Below are 22856 nucleotides of genomic sequence, written 5' to 3'. Positions count from 1 at the left end.
AGGACACCAGGAAACTGGTCTCTCAACCACAGAAGGTTCTCAGGCTCTTCTCCTGAGGACACCAGGGAGCTGGTCTCTCAACCACAGAAGGTTCTCAGGCCCTTCTCCTGAGGACACCAGGAAGCTGGTCTCTCAACCACAGAAGGTTCTCAGGCCCTTCTCCTGAGGACACCAGGAAGCTGGACTCTCAACCACAGAAGGTTCTCACGCTCTTCTCCTGAGGACACCAGGGAGCTGGTCTCTCAACCACAGAAGGTTCTCAGGCTCTTCTCCTGAGGACACCAGGAAGCTGGTCTCTCAACCACAGAAGGTTCTCAGGCCCTTCTCCTGAGGACACCAGGAAGCTGGACTCTCAACCACAGAAGGTTCTCAGGCCCTTCTCCTGAGGACACCAGGGAGCTGGTCTCTCAACCACAGAAGGTTCTCAGGGTCTTCTCCTGAGGACACCAGGAAGCTGGTCTCTCAACCACAGAAGGTTCTCAGGCCCTTCTCCTGAGGACACCAGGAAGCTGGACTCTCAACCACAGAAGGTTCTCAGGCCCTTCTCCTGAGGACACCAGGGAGCTGGTCTCTCAACCACAGAAGGTTCTCAGGGTCTTCTCCTGAGGACACCAGGGAGCTGGTCTCTCAACCACAGGGCAGGATAATCCCTGAGACCAGTTCTGGGGAGAGGTGTTCTACCCTCCACGTGGCAACGATTAACCTATTGATCATAATAGTTCTCCTCTGTCTGACTCTGTTCACAACACCAGGACCCCCGTCCCTCTGACGCACACGAGCAGCCCAGGACGTCGGTCATCATGACCCTCAGGAGAACTGCGAGGAGGGCTCGCAGCACTCTGGATGTCCACCAAGCTTTTTGTTCTGCTCATCGTTTTGCCGTGTCATATCATTCCCTTGGTGAATCTTTGGTTATTCAAATGTTCAGTGCTACAGTTATATATAGCTGCTTAGTTATATCCTTCTCGCAAAAGCTAACTACCTTTTCTCTTACCTCCCCAAAATGACGCTGAAGAATCAGAGATGGAGTTCTTTGAAAGATAAGACCTATTTTGTATATGTGATTAAATGTGTGTAATTAATCAAAAGTGGGCAGTGTTGTGGAAAAATTCAAACATTGTGTTTTTCTAACAGGGGTCGGCAGCTGTGGGGAGCAGGATGGTGGAGGGGAGATCATCAGTAAATGTAAATGTGTCTGTAGATGCAGAAAGGACTACGCCTCTTTTGTAACGTGAGCCTTCTCTAGGAGAACTGGCACCTGTGTGTCGGATGCAGGAGGACACAATTTCTATTGAATGATCTGTCAGGTTTCATCCAATGATCTGTCAGGTTTCATCCAATGATCTGTCAGGTTTTATCCAATGATCTGTCAGGTTTTATCCAATGATCTTTCAGGTTTCATCCAATGATCTTTCAGGTTTCATCCAATGATCTGTCAGTTTTCATCCAATGATCTGTCAGGTTTCATCCAATGATCTGTCAGGTCTGACCCATTCCTATATAAAGAAGTCAGACAACACAACGTCAGACTCACCGTCCAGCCTGCAGGCTGCACTTGACTCTCCTGGTGCACCAGTTAAACACCAGTTGAAATAAACTTTGGAAATCTCGAGCTCACTGGGGTTGTAGTTTTGTTAAGGATCAGTACTTTACTTTGTGCTATTTATAAAATGTCCACAACTATAGAACAGGGTGGTCTGTGCTGCTGCAGCAGATGTGTCTTCATCAGAACTTAACGCTTGTTAAGCTTGCAGATGTACTTTAAATGGCTTTTTGTAGTATTTTTGTTACAACTAAAGGCTGTGATAGTACATGAGTGCTACTGCCATGTGCACTGTTACACATGGCACAAACATGACTACCTTAATCCTCCTCTACCAGTATGCCTTTATTTTGTTTTGCCCGTTTATGAAACTACATGCTTTTATTTTGGCGCTGTCTTGGCGGAAGTGAGGTTGGTGCATTAGAAAGCAGGTGAACTGATGTTTCTGGTGGACTGATGTTTCTGAAGCTCACACAGGATTTGACACTAAAGTCTGTGTGATGAATGTGTTTTATGTGGATAGGTGGGACATTTTGTTTATTTTACGGAGTTTAAAGTGTTTAAATGTACTTAGCATAACAGTTGTGTTTGTTTGTATTGTAGGAGCTCATTGTATTTTTATTTCTCTTTCTTATCTAGCTCTTACGGGGTTTCATGAAGGAAAGGAAAATAAGGCTGACTAACATAAATAAAGGCCTTTAATAAACATCAGTACTCTTCCATTGTCTGTCTGGGGTTTGTTATGTTTGGAGTCAGATTTAGAAAATAAATTAAAATAATAAATATTTTGATTGATTATCTTTGTTTTTTGTTCATTAAAATGTTAATGTCTCTATAGGGAGGAGAAAACCTGAATGAATAATTTAGTTTTTCTCGGACGACAAACACGTTGCAGACACGTGTGTTAAATGTCCAGGAGACGCCTGTAGTTTCTCTGGTGTTGTACTGAGGTCTGACCACCAGGGGGCAGTAAAGACCTCTGTTCATTCGAAGCTGCTTCTCCTGGACGTTTTAATGCAGCTTTGTTTGCTGCTGATCTTAACAGATATATTAAGGAATAACATTAAAAACACATAAAAGACCCGAGGCTACAGCCATGGGTAGGTGCCACCTTTTAGTAGCTGAGAAAGGATGACACTAAATGTATTTCTATTATGACTGAGTGACAGTCAGCTCAGCCAATGGCTGGCCGTTATCACTTCCCCTGCAGATATTCCAGCTGAAGGAGCTTGTAGCCAAATCTAATTCTGATTGGCATCATGGCTGTGCTCCGTATAAAGAAAAAGTGGCGTTAAAACTGCTCTTCATACACCAAAGGATCACGTGACTTAATGCTCCCTCCATGTTTTTCTAAAGTCTATGAACTCTAGTCAGCTCGGTAAACTGAAGCCAATGGGGCGGCAGTAGCTCAGGTGGCAGAGTGGGTCGTCCAATGATCGGAAGGTCAGCGGTTCGAAGCCCAGGACGTCGATCATAATGACCCTCAGGAGAACATCTGAGGGCTTGCAGCACTCTTTTGTTTTGCTCATGGTTTTGCCGTGTTATATCATTCCCTTGGTGAAATTCAAATGTTATTATTCAAACATTATTCAAATGTTCAGTGCTACAGTTATATATAGCTGCTTAGTTATATCTTTCTCGCAACAGTTGAACTACTGACGCTGAAGAATCAGAGATGGAGTTCTTTGAAAGATAAGACCTATTTTGTATGTGTGATTAAATGTGTGTAATTAATCAAAAGTGGGGAGTGTCGTGGAAAAATTAAAACATTGTATTTTTCTAACAGGCGTCGGCAGCTGTGGGGAGCAGGATGGTGGAGGGGAGATCATCAGTAAATGTAAATGTGTCTGTAGATGCAGAAAGGACTACGCCTCTTTTGTAATGTGAGCCTTCTCTAGGAGAAATGGCACATATGTGGATGCCGGAGGCAGCAATTTCTATTGAATGATCCGTCAGGTTTCATCCAATGATCTGTAAGGTTTCATCCAATGATCTGTCAGGTTTCATCCAATGATCTGTCTGGTTTCATCCAATGATCTGTCAGGTTTCATCCAATGATCTGTCAGGTCTGACCCATTCCTATATAAAAAGTCAGACAACACAACGTCAGACTCACCGTCCAGCCTGCAGGCTGCACATGATTCTCCTGGTGCACCAGTTAAACACCAGTTAAAATAAACCTTGGTAATCTGGAGCTCACTGGGGTTGTAGTTTTGTTAAGGAGCAGGGGCCTCATCTATAAAGCTTGCTTGCGCAGAAAAAGCGCCTGAAAGTTGCGGAAGCCACCTTCTACGCAAAGTCTCGGATCTAAAAAGAAAAAACTAACCGAAAAATCTGCGTATCTTTACGGCAACCAGGACCCTCCCGTAAGAATTTACTTAAGACACGGGGAACTGGCGACGCAGGCTGTGAGGTGGTGAAATGAAGCCAGATTCATGTCATACTCTTAATAATGTCATCACATATCGCAACATATATCAGACTTATAATAAAATAGTGCCGATAACGGAGCGGGCGGCGGGGAGGGGGGGGGCTGCCGCTCCGAGCCCACTACTTCACGCCGAAGAGGAAAAAAGAAAGTGTTCTGATTAAAATAAGGAAAGTTGGACTATATAACAATTGCGTTCATAAGGATAAAGTTAAAAAAAAATAAAAATAAAGAAATAGTCCCTTCTCCCCGTGTGTATCTGGCTGTCATGCACGGGTACGTGCGCTCATGTTGTTACAGCCGGAATTATGGTTCTGCGTCACACCAACGCAGAGCCTACGCCGTAGGGTCCGGCGTAGGGTGCGCGTCGCCGCGTACCCTACGCCGTAGGCACTGCGTTGGTGTAATGCGGAACCATAAATCAGCCTAGAGCAGTTCTGAGGGGAGACGGGAGGGAGGAGGGGGAGCGGGGGCCGCCGGGCCGCCGTCCCGAGTGTCTTGATGATTTGCTGATCCTACCGTTAGTTTTTAAACTGTAAAAAGTGGGGGGGACAAATACATGATTTTGAAAAGACGGGGGGACATGTCCCCCCTGTTGCGCCGGGGAACTCACGGCGTTTAGCGCAGCAACGGCGGGCTGCCACTCACTCGCTTTATTTTATTGTATAGCCTACTATTTATATACTTATTCTAACTTTTACTGTGACCACCAAATAATGTGGTTTTCCTGTCCTCCACATCATATCTAGGTCTCCGTGAAAGTCAGTGTCACGGTGGCTGCTACTTCTCATTCATTCTGACGCCTATGGATCTGCGCCAAACAGGCTGCAGAAAGCCACTGCGCATGCTCAGCAGGCTCATCCATATGCATTTCTGGGCGTGATAGGAGGCGGATTCAGCTACGCAACCTTCCAGCTGGACTGCGTGGAAGTCTGCGTGCACATGGTTTTATTGATCCGGATTTTTTTTTGCGCCCGGCATTTTCGGCTTTTGAGAGTACGTGCACTTTTAGTATGAATTCTACGCACTCCATTTTAAATGAGGCCCCAGTACTTTAATTTGTGCAATTTATAAAATGTCCACAAACTAGAGAACAGGGTGGTCTGTGCTGCTGCAGCAGATGTGTCTTCATCAGAACTTAACGCTTGTTAAGCTTGCAGATGTACTTTAAATGGCTCTCTGTAGTATTTTTGTTACAACTAAAGGCTGTTATAGTACATGAGTGCTACTGCCATGTGCACTGTTACACATGGCACAAAATTACTTTCTTCTGGGAGAACATGATGCATAAGGGGGGCCCTGGAGAATAAATATCCTAGGGCCCATGACTACCTTAAACCTCCTCTGCCTGTGTGCCTTTATTTTATTTTTCCCGTTTATGAAACTACATGCTTTTATTTTGGCGCTCTCTTGACGGAAGTGAGGTTGGTGCATTAGAAAGCAGGTGAACTGATGTTTCAGGTGAACTGATGTTTCAGGTGAACTGATGTCTCTGAATCTCAGACGGGACTCTGACACTAAAGTCTAGGTGTGTTTTATATGGATTTGTGGGACATTTTGTTTATTTTACGGCGTTTAAAGTGTTTAAATGTACTTAGCATAACAGTTGTGTTTGTTCGTATTGTAGGAGCTCATTGTATTTTTATTTCTCTTTCTTATCAAGCTCTTACGGTGTTTCATGAAGGAAAGGAAAATAAGGATGATGAACATAAATAAAGGCATTTAATAAACATCAGTACTCTTGTCTTTGTCTGGCTGGGGTTCGTTATGTTTGGAGTCAGATTTTGAAAATAAATGAAAATAATAAATATTTTGATTCATGATCTTTGTTTTTTGTTCATTAAAATGTTAATGTGGTCTCTATGGGGAGGAGAAACCCTGAATGAATAATTGAATGAGTTTTTCTCGGACGACAAACACGTTGCAGGCACGTGTGTTAAATGTCCAGGAGACGCCTGTAGTTTCTCTGGTGTTGTACTGAGGTCTGACCACCAGGGGGCAGTAAAGACCTCTGTTCATACGTAGCTGCTTCTCCTGGACGTTTTAAGGCAGCTTTGTTTGCTGCTGATCTTAACAGATATATTAAGGAATAACATTAAAAACACATAAAAGACCCGAGGCTACAGCCATGGGTAGGCCCCGCCTTTCAGTAGCTGAGAAAGGATGACACTAAATGTATTTCTATTATGACTGAGTGACAGCCAGCTCAGCCAATGGCTGGCCGTTATCACTTCCCCTGCAGATATTCCAGCTGAAGTAGCTTGTAGCCAAATCTAATTCTGATTGGCATCATGGCTGTGCTCCGTATGAAGAAAACGTGGCGTTAAAACTGCTCTTCATACACCAAAGGATCACGTGACTTAATGCTCCCTCCATGTTTTTTCTAAAGTCTATGAACTCTAGTCAGCTCGGTAAACTGAAGCCAATGGGGAGTAGCAGTATGTGCAGTTCCTGAAGTGACCACTTGGGTCTGGATCCAACAGTGAGTCAGATCTACAATGACCTCTGTGTTTAAATGTCCAACTTTATAGCAGAATTTAACATATTTGCAGACAGGGAAAAGTCTTATGTGCAATACTCTTCCATCCTTTCAGTGCAATATTCCTCCACCCATTCATGTACATTTTTATTTTATTCTCCCATTCACTCTTTCCTTATAGTGTATATATATATATATATATATATATATATATATATATATATATATATATATATATATATATATATATATATATATATATATATATATATATATATATATATATATATATATTTATGTTTACTTTTTTGTTCATTTTTGTTGTGTACAGTTTACTTGATTATATAGTCTTGCATTTGTTTTGCACTTTGACGGAGCTGCTGCCTAATTCCATTGTAGAAATATAATGATAATAAAGGCTTTCTATTCTATTCTATTCTATTTCTATTTTTTTGTCTGCTGTCTAATGACTAGCTGTTGTCACTTTTGCTTCTTAAGTAGATAGCAGTTTTGGTAACCGTGTCATTAGCTGTAAATTTAGAGCTGAGAAAACGTAATTTCACCTAATTGTTTATCCAAATCCAGAAGCATCAGCAATAAAATATATTATCCACAGATACCAAAAACAGCACGGTACTTCCAGCCAGACTTCAAAACGCCTCTCAGACCTGAACCTGTCGGGGAATCACTGACAATAAAACTGTTTCCTACAATTAACTGTACAATAAATCATCATTCTGATTCATAAACTATATTCATGTTGTGTTTATCCAGTGTAAAACACCATCTGGGGCCTGTACTACGAAGCAAGTTTAACATACCCAGGATATCTTTTCCTTATCCAGATTCACTAACCCGGACAATTGCAATCACGCTAAGCGGTCACACGACGGTGGTTATCAACTCGGTATATCAACCCAGGTTTCTCCAATCTGGATATGAGCGCGTGCACATAAAAGGGCGGTGTTTTCAGCGCATGACCAATCGCAAGCATGGAGAAGTCCGCTGTCAGAGCCGCTTATTTCAGTAGCGAAGAGCAAACAATAATTTTACGGAAATATGATGAGTATAGGCATATAATACAGGCAAAAAGCAACACAATTGCAGCTGCAAAATGCAGGAAAGACAGCTGGCAAAAGATCGCTGACTGTATAAATGCGTAAGTTCATAGGGATATAAACATCACTGCCCCATCATTAGGGCATAAGTAGATCTGACTATAATTACAGTTGTCTATTCTGTTAAATGCATGTGTTGCTTAGATGTATTCGTATGGCGTGTATGACAATTGTAGCCTCATTTCTTCAGCTGCAACCCCAGCGGAGTGAAACGCACATGGGAGCAAATAAAAAATAAATATAAAAACATAATTCAAAGCGGTAAGTAGGCTCACTTTCATATCTTAGAAGTACAACAAGTACAAGCTTAGTGTTTCTATCACTCTCTGTTTTAGGATGATATCAGTATACAAAAGCACAATGAAATAGCATTGACATTACTTGCAGCAAACAGAAAAAAAAATGACAAGAAGAAGATCGGAGGGATCCTCTCACGATCCGCGCACCGAGCTCCACTGGATTCTCTTCGAAAGGGCATGCCATTTTCCAAGAGAGCTGATTGGTCAGTGGGCGGTGCTTTTATACCCGGCGATCTGTATCTCGAACATAACCTGCTCCGGAGCAGGTTAGCTGTTCAGCATAAGTTACCATGGCGATGTACCCCGGTAAGAAGTGAACCACCGTCGTAGTCCTGAAAACCCAGGGTTAAACCTGAAGTTACCTCGCTAACCCCAAATCCCGCTTCGTAGTACAGGCCCCTGGTCTCCATCCTATCCATGTTTATACTTCCTACATCAAGTTGTTTAAAATTCTTCGGATCAACTATTTGAATTAGACTATTCTTCTTGGATGTTTGTGAGACCTTTAACTTCTTCAGTTGGTGCAGCTCATCGCTGTGGTGAGAATCATTTCCAGCTCCAGCTTCACTCGTTGACCACAGGTACCGTCAGGTCCAGAGGTGTTTGGACAATGAAATTAAATTATTATGTGAAAGTTTACACTTTCAATTTCACTTTACCAACAAAAATTTTTTTATAAAAATACAAAAAATGTTTTATATTACCTCATATTTACTGTGCAAGTGTCTGGTAAAGCACAATAGGCTATATTTCCCAGGCATGTAGCTGACGCGTACTTCAATGAAACATAACAGTCCGTGTTTTTATTTCAAAAGTTTACTGAAAAACCTTTCATTCAATTACAAAAAACAAAAACTGTGTGATAATATGACAAAATAATATTCTCATGCAAGCACGGTCAAAACTAGTGTTCTCCCTCGGTTCCATAGCTTCACAAAACAAAATACACGAACATCACATGATTTATACGTAACCAATGAGAAAGCTGCAGTGATTATTAATATTAAACAAGCACCTTGTGGACTGATATTAAAAACGATGTATTACTCAACATACAGTTAAATCAAATATTACAAAATCTAAATTATATAATAACTTTGTTCATATATGGCTCTAACATACTGTAAAGCTGACTTATACCCCTTATATCTCTGTATTCTATTACATTGATGCCTTGGTGTTTTAGGTTTGAGACACGGTTCTCCTTCACCAAAACAGATTCCAGCAACAACCCTGAAGCAGCACTGAACACCATGGAGGTTTATCTTTGTTCTTGTTCACCCTAACACTAAACCCTAACCCTAATCCTAAACCCTAATCATAACCCTAACCCTAACCCTAACCTCTAACCCTAACACCGTGGAGGTTTATCCTTGTTCTTGTTCACCTTAACCCTAAACCCTAACGTTAACACTAACCCTAACCCTAAATCCTAAACCCTAATCATAACCCTAACTCTAACCCTAACTCTAACCCCTAATCATAACCCTAACCCTAAACCCTAACCCTACTGAACACCATGGGGGTTTATCCTTGTTCTTGTTAACCCTAACCCTAAATCCTAACCCTAACCCTAACCCTAAACGCTAACCCTAACCTAACCCTAAACCCTAACCCTAAACTCTAGCCCTAAACCCTAACCCTAACCTAACCCTAAACCCTAAACCTAAATCCTAACCCTAAACCCTAACCCTAACCCTAACCCTAAACCCTAAACCCTAACCCTGAACAAGAGCACGTTGAAAACTGAACTGGCCCTCACCTACAGCAGCGGTGAGTGCTGTGGCTCTGTAGCAGCTCTTCATGGGGAATAATCTTCAGGAAACTTCTCAGAGACTGTGGCTCTGTAGCAGCTCTTCATGGGGAATAATCTTTTTACAACCTCCCCTGCATGTGTGTGCTAAGTGTACTGCTGACAACAAAAATAAGTTTCCCCACTGAGGGAGAAAATAAAGGATATCTTATCTTATCTTATCTTAATCTTCAGGAATCTTCTCAGAGACTGTGGCTCTGTGGCAACTCTTCATGGGGAATAATCTTCAGGAAAACTCTCAGGGACTGTGTCTCTGTAGTAGCTCTTCATGGGAATAATCTCTACTTATCTGAGAGGCTTCTGAGAATCAAGACCTTCCTCATTGAACATAACAGCACAGCATCGTATTAATGCATCGGCCCTGCTCTCTATGGAAAAGAAACTTGTCATAAAAAGTTCACACAAAATGTATGTACAAGAAATACAGGGGCGGCAGTAGCTCAGGTGGTAGAGCGGGTCGTCCAATGATCGGAAGGTCGGCGGTTCGAATCCCGCTCTGTCCCAGTTTGCTGTCGTAGTGTCCTTGGGCAGGACACCTTACCCAGCTTGCCCCGTGTGAATGTATATGAATGTGTATGAATGTTGGTGGTGGTCGGAGGGGCCGTTTGGCGCGATATGGCAGCCACGCTTCCGTCAGTCTGCCCCAGGGCAGCTGTGGCTACAATGTAGCTACCACCACCAGAGAGGATGTGGATGAATGAATAATGATTTCTGTAAAGCGCTCTGGAGGCCTAGAAGGGCGCTATATAAATCCAAGTCATTATTATTATTATTAAATAAAATACTGCATTTCCTTATAATGTTGCTATTGTTGATTTAATTTATTCAAATACAGAAGTGATACTTTAGTACATCATTTGCCTGCGTTTCTATTTTGGAGTATGGTATAAACCCCCCTGGAGAAAACTACACTGGCTGCCACTGAAATACATGAATGGCAAGGCAAGGCAAATTTATATATATAGCACAATTCAACACAAGGTAATTCAAAGTGCTTTACATTGACATTAAAAGCGGCAAGGCATAATTAGACAGTAAATACTTCGACATAATTAGACAGTAAATAACAAATATGATTGAATAAGATGATAAGAAAAGAAGTAAAATAATAAAAAGCACAAGCTGTTAAAAATAAGGGCAGTAGAATACAGCAGGTTTAATTTAAGAGTACGCTTGAGTAAACAGTAATGTTTTTAACCCTGATTTAAAGGAGCTGACAGTTGGAGCAGACCTCAGGTCTACAGGAAGTTTGTTCCACCGGTGAGGAGCAGAATAACTGAACGCTGCCTCACCTTGCTTGGTTCTGGTTCTGGAACCACAACAAACCAGATCCAGAAGACCTAAGGGGTCTAGGAGCTTCATAGGAACTAACAGATCCAGATGAACCTCAGGAGTCTGGGAGCTTCATAGGAACTAACAGATCCAGATGAACCTCAGGAGTCTGGGAGCTTCATAGGAACTAACAGATCCAGATGAAGCTCAGGGGTCTGGGAGCTTCATAGGGAACTAACAGACCAACCATGTATTTTGGTCCAAGACCATTCAGGTCTTTGTAGACCAGCAGTAAGATTTTAAACTCTATCCTTTGACTAACTGGAAGCCAGTGTAGTGATTTCATGACTGGTGTAATGTGGTCCAGTTTCCTGGTGTTTGTAAGGACTCTGGCGGCAGCGTTCTGGATCAGCTGCAGCTGCCTGATAGATTTCTTGTTAAGGCCTGTAAAGATGCCATTGCAATAATCCAACCTACTGAAAATGAATGCATGAATAAGTTTTTCCATGTCTTGTTTAGAGAGAATCCCCTTAATTCTAGCAATTTTTTTCAGGTGGTAATAGGCAGATTTAGTGATAAACTTTAGATGGCTGTTGAAGTTCAGGTCTGAGTCAATAATTACACCAAGATTTCTGGGTTGATTTGTAGCTGTCAATGACATTGAGCCAAGGTGAGCGCTGATCTTTTCCCTTTCATTCTTAGGGCCAAAAATGATCACCTCTGTCTTTTCTGCATTTAGCTGGAGAAAATTCTGGCACATCCACTCATTGATTTGGTAAATACAGTTACTCAATGAGATCAGGGGACTGAATATCTGAGAAGTTTGTAAAACGCTGGAAGACAGAAACAAACTGAGCTGAAACTATGTACATCTTCATCTTCATCTTCATCACGGTCCAGTCAGAGTCTGTCCACACAAACTGGTGCTTCTTCAACTCTGAGGGCGATCAGGACAAGACTCATCCGTCCTGGTCACTCTTATTATTTCCACCTGTAGAGGGAAGAAGAAAGAAGAGAGCAGATAAAGGAGTGTTTGCAGAGATCCCTCCATCAGCTGTAGAAGAAAGAAGAGAGCAGATAAAGGAGTGTTAGCAGAGATCCCTCCATCAGCTGTAGAGGAAGAAAAAAGAAGAGAGCAGATAAAGGAGTGTTTGCAGAGATCCCTCCATCAGCTCTAGAGGAAGAAGAAAGAAGAGAGCAGATAAAGGAGTGTTTGCAGAGATCCCTCCATCAGCTGTAGAGGAAGAAAAAAGAAGAGAGCAGATAAAGGAGTGTTTGCAGAGATCCCTCCATCAGCTGTAGAGGAAGAAGAAAGAAGAGAGCAGATAAAGGAGTGTTAGCAGATATCCCTCCATCAGCTGTAGAGGAAGAAGAAAGAAGAGAGCAGATAAAGGAGTGTTTGCAGAGATCCCTCCATCAGCACATCCAGGACTTCAGAGTTCAGAGCTGCAGTGGAGCAGCTGTGTGTCTGAACATCCTGGAAGGCCGTCAGCTGGAATACTCCTTTATTTCTGGACACATGAACACCAGCACAACACTGGTCTACAACAAACATCTGGACCCTCCGATTGGCCTACTGCTGTCTCTGTGTTTCTGTCCAATCCTGCAGCCTGTCATCCTCCTCCTCTGACAGCTTCATGAGGAAAGCAGCTGCTGAGAAGATGCAGCTTCACTGGAAACACTGATCTTTGATACCAACTGGTTTTAGTAGAAAACTGCTGGAAGCACACACACACACACAGCACACACACACACACACACACACACACACACACACACACACACACACACACACACACACACACATAGTCATTTAGTCACATGCATACACACACACACACACACACACACACACACACACACATGCATGATCATATACATACACACACACACACATAGACATACACACTGGCTTGTTCACCTGCATGCTGGCTCTCTAGTTTTTGGGTTTAGGTAGCGGTAGCGATAGCTTAGCTCAGACTGCGATCAGATCTCAAGATTTAGGTTGATTGCTGTTCGTGTTTTGGATGGCTCCGTGCCGGTTTCGTGCTTTGTTTGTGGTTTTTTTGTTGCAGATTTCCAGTGCTTGACGTGTGTCTCCGTGTGTTCCTGCTTCCTGGATTGGCAGTGGATGTCGTCACCCCCCACCCCCACCCCCTCCCCCCCCCAAAAAAAAAAAAAAAAAAAAAAAAACACTGGGTTTGTATGTGTATATTTATGTATGTGTACGCATATGTGTGCGTATATATATGTATATATTACATATAGTAATAATGCACATATATGCACTTTTGGTTTCTACCATCATGGTATCAATCAATAGTATGTGTGCAGACAAGGTAAAAAAAAAAAAAAAAAAAAAAAAAAAAAAAGAAAACTGCTGGAAGCAGCAGAACCGAGTCCAACCTCCACTGACCTGAGATCCTGCAGCTGGAAGTCTGGACTCTGCACCAGATCAGAAAGCTGCTTCACGTCTGAATCCTGCAGGTCATTGTATCTCAGGTCCAGATGTTCCAGATGGGAGGGGTTGGACTTCATAGCTGAGACCAGAGAAGAACAGCTGATCTTTGACAACCTGCACCTCCTCAATCTGAATAAAGAATAAAAGATAAATTACAATTCAGCATCATCTTCATCATCATCAATGCTCCATACAGATGAGAATTAGAAAGGTGATGGACTTTATGAAGGCTGATGTTCATATTGATGTCACACATGTGATCAATATTCTGCGTATATTTCTCTTCAGTATTATTGACTTGATTTGAAAAGTCTGAGTTTGTGCTGATTTCAATAAAGTCAGTGATGAGGACGACAGTCTAGACCACGTAAAGTCCATTCATGTCACGTGTTTATGTCCCAATAACACGTCTGTTTGTAAATGATGTTTTGGACTATAACGTTTTTATTCCTAGAAGGACTTTGTGAGCAGAGAAAGAGTTTCAGGACAGGAGGACGTCTGTGTTTATTCAGCATTCATGAAAGTTATCTCTTCTCCAGTGATGGATCTGGAACTTGTGCAGAAAAATTATTGTCTGATTAATACATTTGATTCATCAAGAACAGATGCATGATGGTACAAAAACGTACAAATCATAACCCTTACAGGGAAACTAGAACCAAATACTCGTCAACATATGGAAACTAATTGATGCTCCAGGGTTTAATGTAGTTTTTAATGGCAGAAACAGTTTTGATGGAATTTTAATTCAAATATCAGTCTTTCTATGTAAATATTAAATTAAGGTAAAATTTTATTGAACCTGAGTTTTGACTTGTTAAACTTGTTAAAATATTTCCTTCCATAAACAATGAATAAATGAACAATATTAATAATTTCCATGCTTTTAAGTGGACATTTCTTCATCAAGTTTTTCAAACATTTTCTCTGAAAAAGTTGATTGAGTGACGACATAGTTTCAACACAAAGTTGCTGATGTTCTTTTTGGATATTTTGTTGCTGATGAAGGAAACTCGTCTAGACAGCAGCTTTATTTCAGCTTTCTTACTTCAACACAAATGTATTTAGGGCCCGAGCACCTTCAGTGCGAAGGCCCTATTGTATCTGTAGGAATTCTTTGTATTATTTTTCTGACAAAAGGAAGGCCTTTTTGCCCCCCTAAACGTGCCCAAAAAGTCACCAAATTTTGCATGCAAGTCAGGCCTGGCGAAAAATTTGATATTTAATGGTTTACATTAATGGGCGTGGCAAAATGGCTCAACAGCGCCCCCCGGAAAACTTTGTGCCTCAAGCCCCACAATGCGGTTTGTCGTACATGCACGAAAATCGGTACACACCTGTATCATGGCCCAACTTAAAGAAAAGTCCCTGGGCGTCATGTCGAGAAACCGAACAGGAAGTCGGCCATTTTGAATTAATCGTGTCATTTTGGCGAAATTTATGCCTTCCTTCGGCAGTTAATACGGCCCGAACCGTAACGTGCACCCAGGTGTGTTATACATCAAAATGTGCGTCTCCATCCTCCGACACCACGCATTACTTTTCTCTTTCAAAAGCGTTACCGTGGCGACGCTAGATGCCGAAAGGCGCGCCCACCCTTCATCTGATTGGTTCAGACAGAAAAAACTTTGCGCCTCAAGCCCCATAATACGCTTTGACGTACATGAACGAAAATCGCTACACACCTGTATCATGTCGCAACTTAAAGAAAAGTCTCTTGGCGCCACGGCCGAAACCGAACAGGAAGTCGGCCATTTTGAACATTCTGAATTAATCGCGTAATTTTGGAGCAATATATGCCATTCCTTCGAGAATTAATACGGCCCGAACCGTATCGTTAACCCAGATGTGTTATACATCAAAATGTGCGTCTCCATCCTGCGACTACACGCATTACTTTTCTCTTTCAAAAGTGTTACCGTGGCGACGCTAGACGCCAACAAGCGCACCCCCCCTTCATCTGATTGGTCCATATTTGATAGTTCCCCAAAAGGCACCAAATTTGGCACGCAAGCCAGGCCTGGCGATAAATTTGATATTTCATGGTTTGCATTAATGGGCGTGGCAAAATGGCTCAACAGCGCCCCCCGGAAAACTTTGTGCCTCAAGCCCCACAATACGGTTTGACGTACATGCACGAAAATCGCTACACACCTGTATCATGGCACAGCTTAAAGAAAAGTCTCTTGGAGCCATGGCCGAAACCGAACAGGAAGTCGGCCATTTTGAAATCTGATTGGTCCATATTTGATAGTTCTCCAAAAGTCACCAAATTTTGCATGCAAGACAGACTTGGCGATAAATTTGATATTTCACGGTTTGCATTAATGGGCATGGCCTAACGGCTCAACAGCGCCCCCTAGAATACTTTTCTCTGCCATAACTTTTGAATGGTTTGACATAGGAAGTTGTGGGTGGTGTCATGGGACTCTGTATGGAGTCCTTGACCTTCATTGGCCTTAATTAGCCCCGCCCCTTCTTCTGATTGGTTGTCCCTTTTTTCTGCTATAACTTTTGAATGGTTTGACATAGGAAGTCGTGGGTGGTATTATGGGACTCTGTAATGAGTTCTTAAGCTTCGTTGGCCTTAATTAGCCCCGCCCCTTCTTCTGATTGGTTGTCCCTTTTTTCTGCTATAACTTTTGAATGGTTTGACATAGGAAGTTGTGGGTGATGTCATGGGACTCTGTAATGAGTTCTTAAGCTTCGTTGGCCTTAATTAGCCCCGCCCCTTCTTCTGATTGGTTGTCCCGATTTTCTGCTATAACTTTGGAATGGTTTGACATAGAGAGTCGTGGGTGGTGTCATCAGATTCTGTATGGAGTCCTTGACCTTCATTGGCCTGAATTAGCCCCGCCCCTTCTTCTGATTGGTTGTCCCTTTTTTCTGCTATAACTTTTGAATGGTTTGACATAGGAAGTCGTGGGTGGTGTCATTTCTGATATGCTAATGGGGGGCGGTGGCCCTGAGTGCGAGGGCCCGTTCATCGCTGCTTGCAGCTTTAATTATATTTAGTTTTACACACTGAAAATCATAAAAAGACATTATTTGTTGCAACTTATTTCTTTGTGTCACCTGGATGAAATTATCTTAACAGACAGAGGAATTTGTCAGCCTGGTGAGGTGAGGACCCAGATGCAGGAGAGTGTGGCAGGAGTTCGCAAACAACAAATGGTTTATTCCAAAGAAAAGGCAAGGACCAAAAACCAATGCGCTACTTAGCAGGATCAAAAAACAAAAACAGGGATCAGAAAAACTGCAGCAAAAACCGGCAGGACACTTGGAAGGCTTGGCGTGGGGCTTGGCGTGGGGCTTGGCGTGGGGCATGGTGTGGGGTTTGGAAGGCTTGGCGGGGGACCTTGACTTGGCGGGGAACCTTGACTTGGTGGGGAACTCAGAATACGAGGAGCTGGCTGTGGGGGAACCCGGGTCCATAGTGCTGGCTGCGCGGGAACCCGGGCCCGTGGTGCTGGCTGCGGGGGAACCCGGGTCCGTGGTGCTGGCTGCGGGGGAACCCAGGTCCATGGTGCTGGCTGAGAGGGTACCCGGGTCCGTGGTGCTGGCTGCGGGGGAACCCAGGTCCGTGGTGCTGGCTGAGAGGGTACCCGGGTCCGTGGTGCTGGCTGCGGGGGAACCCGGGTCTGTGGCGCTGGCGGAGGGGGAACCCGTGTCCGTGCGGCTGGCTGCGGGGAGTCCGGGACCATCACCGGAGCAGGGGCTGATGCGTCCGGGACCACCGACGACACGCCCAAGACCACCGCCGGAACAGCGGCTAGCTGGGGCTGGCGTTGACACCATCGTCAGCGTCGCTCCAGAGCCTGAATGCTCCTGGGGCCACCCCGAGCCAGGCGTGTTCCCCAGAAGGGGGATTCCAGCTCCTCCGGGGATTCCAGCTCATCCGGGGATTCCAGCTCATCAGGGGATTCCAGCTCATCCGGGGATTCCAGCTCCTCCGGGGATTCCAGCTCATCAGGGGATTCCAGCTCATCCGGGGATTCCAGCTCTTCCGGGGATTCCAGCTCATCAGGGGATTCCAGCTCATCCGGGGATTCCAGCTCCTCCGGGGATTCCAGCTCATCAGGGGATTCCAGCTCATCCGGGGAGTCCAGCTCATCCGGAGAGGCAGGAGTTCGCAACGGGGAGGCAGGGGTTCGATTCCCGCCGGGGACGCTGTGTGCGCTGAAGTGCGTGTTAGTTCCCCCATGACTTCAGTGCCCACACCATGGGTGGGGTTGGCGAAAGGGCCTTTCTGTGTGGAGTTTGCATGTTCTCCACATGTTCCTTTGGGTAGCAATGTGAGCTACTCTCACAAAAACATGCAACAGTCCTGGGCTATACTGCCCCCCTCTCGCCAACCGGGGAACAGATGGGGTGGGGAGGATCCGGCCGGAATAACGTGATCATTCCACGCACTACGTCTGGCCAGAGAAGCCCCACCCTGTCTGGTGAAAAGATGCGGCCTGCTCACTCCTCAGGCTAAGGAGGAGACCTGAGCTCAGTGCAGGGCCCTCCCGGGGTTGATAGAGGATGGCAATGCCCAGGACTGTTAGGTAGGAGCACTGGGTGATAAAATGGGGGAAAAAAACAGGATAAAAAAATATTTAAAAAAAACAAAAAAAAACACAAAAACAGGGATCAGAAAACTGGAGCAAGAACAGGCAGGACACATGAAGGAAAACACAGTACGGACCCACAAGGAGCAAGATATAACCAGGGGATAACGAGACACAGGTGCAGACAATCAGGGCAGATGGGACACAGGCGGGTCAGAACAAAATGTGGGAAATGTCAACCACTGACAGAATTATATTAAAAAACATAGATAAAGATGTTTTTCCATGTTTTGAGTTTCATATTTGGTAAACTTGTATTTGTTAATGTGAAATTTAATGTTAGTCAAAGGAAGCCAACGTTGGTTTGACTGATTTCAGCCACAGTAAGAAGTTATTCAGTAAATGAGCTCTATAACTCATATATTGGACGACTACACATTCAGTCTGTCCACTATTGTCTGTCAGACTCTCTCAGTTTATTAACATCTGGATGATATTTCTGAACTTATTAGCTGTAAAGTTAATTCATGTTTGTTCAGATGTTTTATTCCAGGTTCAGACACATCTCTGGTTCTTCATTTGTTCCTGTCTGACACATTCACATGTTTAGTTTTATGTAATGAATCAGAAGAGGAAGTTTAAGATGAAACTAAAGCAGAGAAGAAGAACTCAGAGCAGTCAGATGGTCAGTGTGGATCAGTAGAAGATCAGCCTGATGTCTGCAGGTTAGTGTCAACACAACTTTCACATCAGATTCATCTGAACACACAACTAAAACATGTCTGACCCCAGAGTCTCCAGTCTGCAGTCTGGACTCTCCAGAAATCCACTCAGATGTTCCACTCCTGAATCGTGCAGGTTGTTCACACTCAGGTCCAGATGTTTCAGATGGGAGGGGTTGGACTTCAGAGCTGAGACCAGAGAAGAACAGCTGATCTCTGACAGGCCGCAGCGCTGCAACCTGAACAGAAAGTAAAACATGTTCCAGTCTCATCAGAGAAGTGTTTCTTCAAATATCAACTTTGTCATCAGGTCCATGTGGGTCACCACCGTATCTGGACTTTATAAAACAGGTTTTACAGTTTTGTTACATCCATGATGTGGGTTCCTGGTTGTTCCTCTGACATGTTCACCTTTACTGAACATCCTGAGCTTTTCTGGTCCAAGTCTGACACTAGATTAAGATGAAAACACCAACATACACACCAATCCTTTTGATTAGTGTTGATGTTCAAATATTGTTCAAAGCAGCAGTTTAGAGATCAGAATCTGATCTAGCAACAATTATTAACACCAGAATGGATCTGTGGAGAACTGCTGGACTTTATATCATGTGTCCAGTTTTATATCATTTATGCAGGATTCCTGAGCTTTTTATCATAATGATCCTTGAATGTTATAAAGAGTTAAAATGATGTTTTCTGAGAGCAGAAGATATTAAAATACTTTACTTTTAGTAATGTGTCATTTATAATTTGACTTAACTTGCAAACACCTAATAATTATGTTACAACTGAGTTTATCAGTTAATATCTTACTTTTAGTTAAAGATAAGAATGGTTGAATTCTGTATATTTATCAGACTAATTCAACAAATGTGTGTAGTTTTGCTGAAGGGGGTGTTAAAATGTGAACAACACATGATTGTTTTTTCTATCTCACACTGTCCAGAGAGTTGTTGTGTTGTTGAAAAATGGAAAATATTTTGTATTCTTTTTAAATTTAGCTATTCATTTGATTTCTCTTAATATCTTGTTTGAGAGTGTGATGAGAAAATGTAAATCCTGACTTTCAAAAGAGGAAATGTAGAGTCATAATTCCATTGTGCTGATTAAAATGCTGTTGGTTTTTTACTTTTAGGAGGTTTTCTAGTGTCTGTTGTCTCTGAGTTGTGAGAATGTATGTTTATGTATTTTAATTAATGATAATGTTGTAATTAAGCTGATGATTCTGATGAGACCCCAGAGAAACTGCTGTGAAAGGTCAGCAGCTAACGGGGATCTAACAAAACAACCAAACAAACAGTAGTAACGGTCACCAGTTGAACACTTGGTGGATTCTGACCTGAGAGACTCCAGGTGACAGTGTGGACTCTCCAGTCCAGGACACAGCTTCTTCAGTCCAGAATCCTTCAGGCGGTTGAGACTCAGGTCCAGTTCTGTCAGACTGGAGGACTGAGAGCTGAGAACTGAGGACAGAAGTGGACAGATGTTCCCTGAGAACTTACAGTCTCTCAACCTGCAGAGGAGATTAAAGAGAGATCATGAGGTTATTGAAAAGTAGATTATGTCATTTAACATAACCATTAAGAAATGGAGGATATAATATCAATGAATGCTGATTATTTCAACTAATAATCAATAAGTATTGATCACTGCATTTCTCCTCTCTACATGTAAAGTTTCCTGAGATGAATCATTGAGGAGAACTGGTCCCACATGAACCTGAACTTAGTTGAACAGTGAATTTAACTGGTTTCCTCCAAGAACATGTGATTGTAACTAAAACAGATGTGTCCGTGTTGGTCCTTACACAGCTTTCTTGGAGGCTTTGACCACCGGCAGCAGCCTCCGTAGAGCCTCCTCTGAAGCTGAGTATTTCTTCAGGTCAAACACCTCCAGATCTTCTGATGACAGTAAGATGAAGACCAGAGCCGACCACTGAGCAGGAGACAGTTTATCTGTGGAGAGAGGTCCTGTTCTCAGGAACTCTTGGACCTCCTCCACCAGAGAACCATCGTTCAGTTCATTCAGACAATGGAACAGGTTGATGCTTCTCTCTGCAGACAGATCCTCACTGATCTTCTTCTTGATGTATTTAACTGTTTCCTGATTGTTCTTTGATCTTCTTTGTTCTGGTTCCAACAGACCTCGTAGGAGGTTCTGATTGGTCTCCAGTGAAAGACCCAGGAGGAAGCGGAGGAACAAGTCCAGGTGTCCGTTGGGATTCTGTAAGGCCTTGTCCACAGCTGTCTGATAGAAGTGAGTGTCTGCACTTATCCACCAGGAGGTATTCTTCTGCTCCTCCAGCAGGTTGACTCCAGTTCTGATGAAGGTCTGATGGACATGAAGAGCAGCCAGAAACTCCTGAACACTCAGATGGATGAAGCAGAAGACCTGGTCCTGGTACAGGCTGCTCTCCTCTCTAAAGATCTGGGTGAACACTCCTGAGTACACTGAAGCCTCTGTGACATCGATGCCACACTCTCTCAGGTCTGATTCATAGAAGATCAGGTTTCCTTTCTGCAGCTGCTCAAAAGCCAGTTTTCCCAGAGACTCCACCATCGTCCTTCTCTCTGGACTCCAGTGTGGATCCGTCTCAGCTCCTCCGTCATACTTGACCTTCTTCAGTTTGACCTGGACCACCAGGAAGTGGATGTACATATCAGTCAGGGTCTTGGGCAGCTCCCCTCCCTCTCTGGTCTCCAGGACATTCTCCAGGACGTTCTCCAGGACCGTAGCAGTGATCCAGCAGAAGACTGGGATGTGGCACATGATGTGGAGGATCCGTGATGTCTTGATGTGGGAGATGATCCTGCTGCTCTGCTCCTCTTCTCTGAACCTTTTCCTGAAGTATTCCTCCTTCTGTGGGTCAGTGAACCCTCTGACCTCTGTCACCATGTCAACACAGTAAGGAGGGATCTGATCGGCTGCTGCGGGTCGTGTGGTGATCCAGAGACGAGCAGAAGGAAGCAGGTTCCCCCTGATGAGGTTTGTCAGCAGCACGTCCACCGAGGTGGACCTTCTGGGGTCACTGAGGATTGTAGAGTTGTGAAAGTCCGGAGGAAGTCTACTCTCATCCAGACCGTCAAAGATGAACAAGACCTGGAACTCTTCAAAGCTGCAGATTTCTTTGGTTTCAGAGAAGAAATGATGAACAAGTTCCACCAAGCTGAACTTCTTCTCTCTCAGCACATTCAGCTGTCTGAAGGTGAATGGAAGCAGGAACTGGATGTCCTGGTTGGTTCTGCCTTCAGCCCAGTCCAGACTGAACTTCTGTGTTAGGACTGTTTTCCCGATGCCGGCCACTCCCTTCGTCATCACTGTTCTGATTGGTTCATCTCTTCCAGGTGGGGGTTTAAAGATGTCTTCCTGTCTGATGGTTGTTTCTGCTCTTTCTGGTTTCCTGGAAGCTGCTTCAATCTGTCTGACTTCATGTTCATCGTTGACCTCTCCGGTCCCTCCCTCTGTGATGTAGAGCTCCGTGTAGATCTGCTCCAGAGGGGTTGGGTTTCCTGCTTTAATATTCCCCTCAGACACATGCTGGTGCTTCTCCTTCAGCTTAGACTTCAACTTTTTACAAACTGTAACGTAAAGACAGAGATTTACTGTTTTATGAAGTTCACTCAATAACTTAATTCTAAAAACAATCAAGATCTGAACATCCGCTGATCAGCTGTAACTTTATGATGAGCTGTCTGTTGGAGGTCAATGAAACATATTATTATCAGTTATTGTTTAAACAGGATAAAATCTTCATAGTAAGATGGTTTTTGTGTTTTTTCCTTCTCTACAACAGACCTTTATCTCTTTTCATCTTCTTTAAAATCGTCTCGGCCACCTCTTTGGTCTTTGAGGAGAACCTCTGCATCATCAGATCTGCTGTCTTCAATATGTCTGCATGCTCCCGATCACACACTGGGATCGGTTTGAAACCATCCTTTGATTCTTCTGCAATATTCAGGTACCAGTGGAATTCCTTCAGCCCACTGGAGTCCAAATCCTCCAAAGTGTCTTTCAACCACATTTTTACCTTAAAGAAAGAAATCATCATAAATTATTTTTTAAAATCTGAATTCTTGACAGAGAATCAGTTGGACTTGAACAAACTCAGGAACATCCAGAAATCTGAAAATGTGTGACAGACCAGTGTTTCCCAACTCTGGCCCTC

The 22856-nt window shown here is 43.5% G+C and overlaps 1 protein-coding gene across 4 annotated transcripts in view; it reads right to left on the bottom strand.

Annotated features, from left to right (window-relative positions):
* Positions 1-22856, bottom strand: part of LOC133462723 (NACHT, LRR and PYD domains-containing protein 12-like) — a 95280-nt gene that overhangs the window by 46899 nt on the left and 25525 nt on the right. Inside the window, exons 11-16 of one of the 4 annotated variants that reach the window (XM_061744117.1) lie at positions 22487-22718; positions 20499-22269; positions 20031-20204; positions 18754-18927; positions 13369-13542; positions 8668-11943 (exon numbers count right to left, since the gene is read on the bottom strand). The exons of 1 other annotated variant lie outside the window; for it this stretch is intronic. In XM_061744117.1, the coding sequence (XP_061600101.1) occupies positions 11934-11943; positions 13369-13542; positions 18754-18927; positions 20031-20204; positions 20499-22269; positions 22487-22718 (2535 nt within the window). In that variant the 3' untranslated portion in view covers positions 8668-11933. Of the gene's footprint in view, positions 1-8667; positions 11944-13368; positions 13543-18753; positions 18928-20030; positions 20205-20498; positions 22270-22486; positions 22719-22856 lie in introns of those variants that run through there. 2 more of the 4 variants (XM_061744115.1, XM_061744116.1) reach the window with 2 other exon arrangements.

The sequence above is a fragment of the Cololabis saira genome, chromosome 16 (genome assembly GCF_033807715.1).
Source record: "Cololabis saira isolate AMF1-May2022 chromosome 16, fColSai1.1, whole genome shotgun sequence".
NCBI lineage: Eukaryota > Metazoa > Chordata > Actinopteri > Beloniformes > Belonidae > Cololabis > Cololabis saira.
This window is presented reverse-complemented; position numbering and strand designations above follow the sequence as displayed.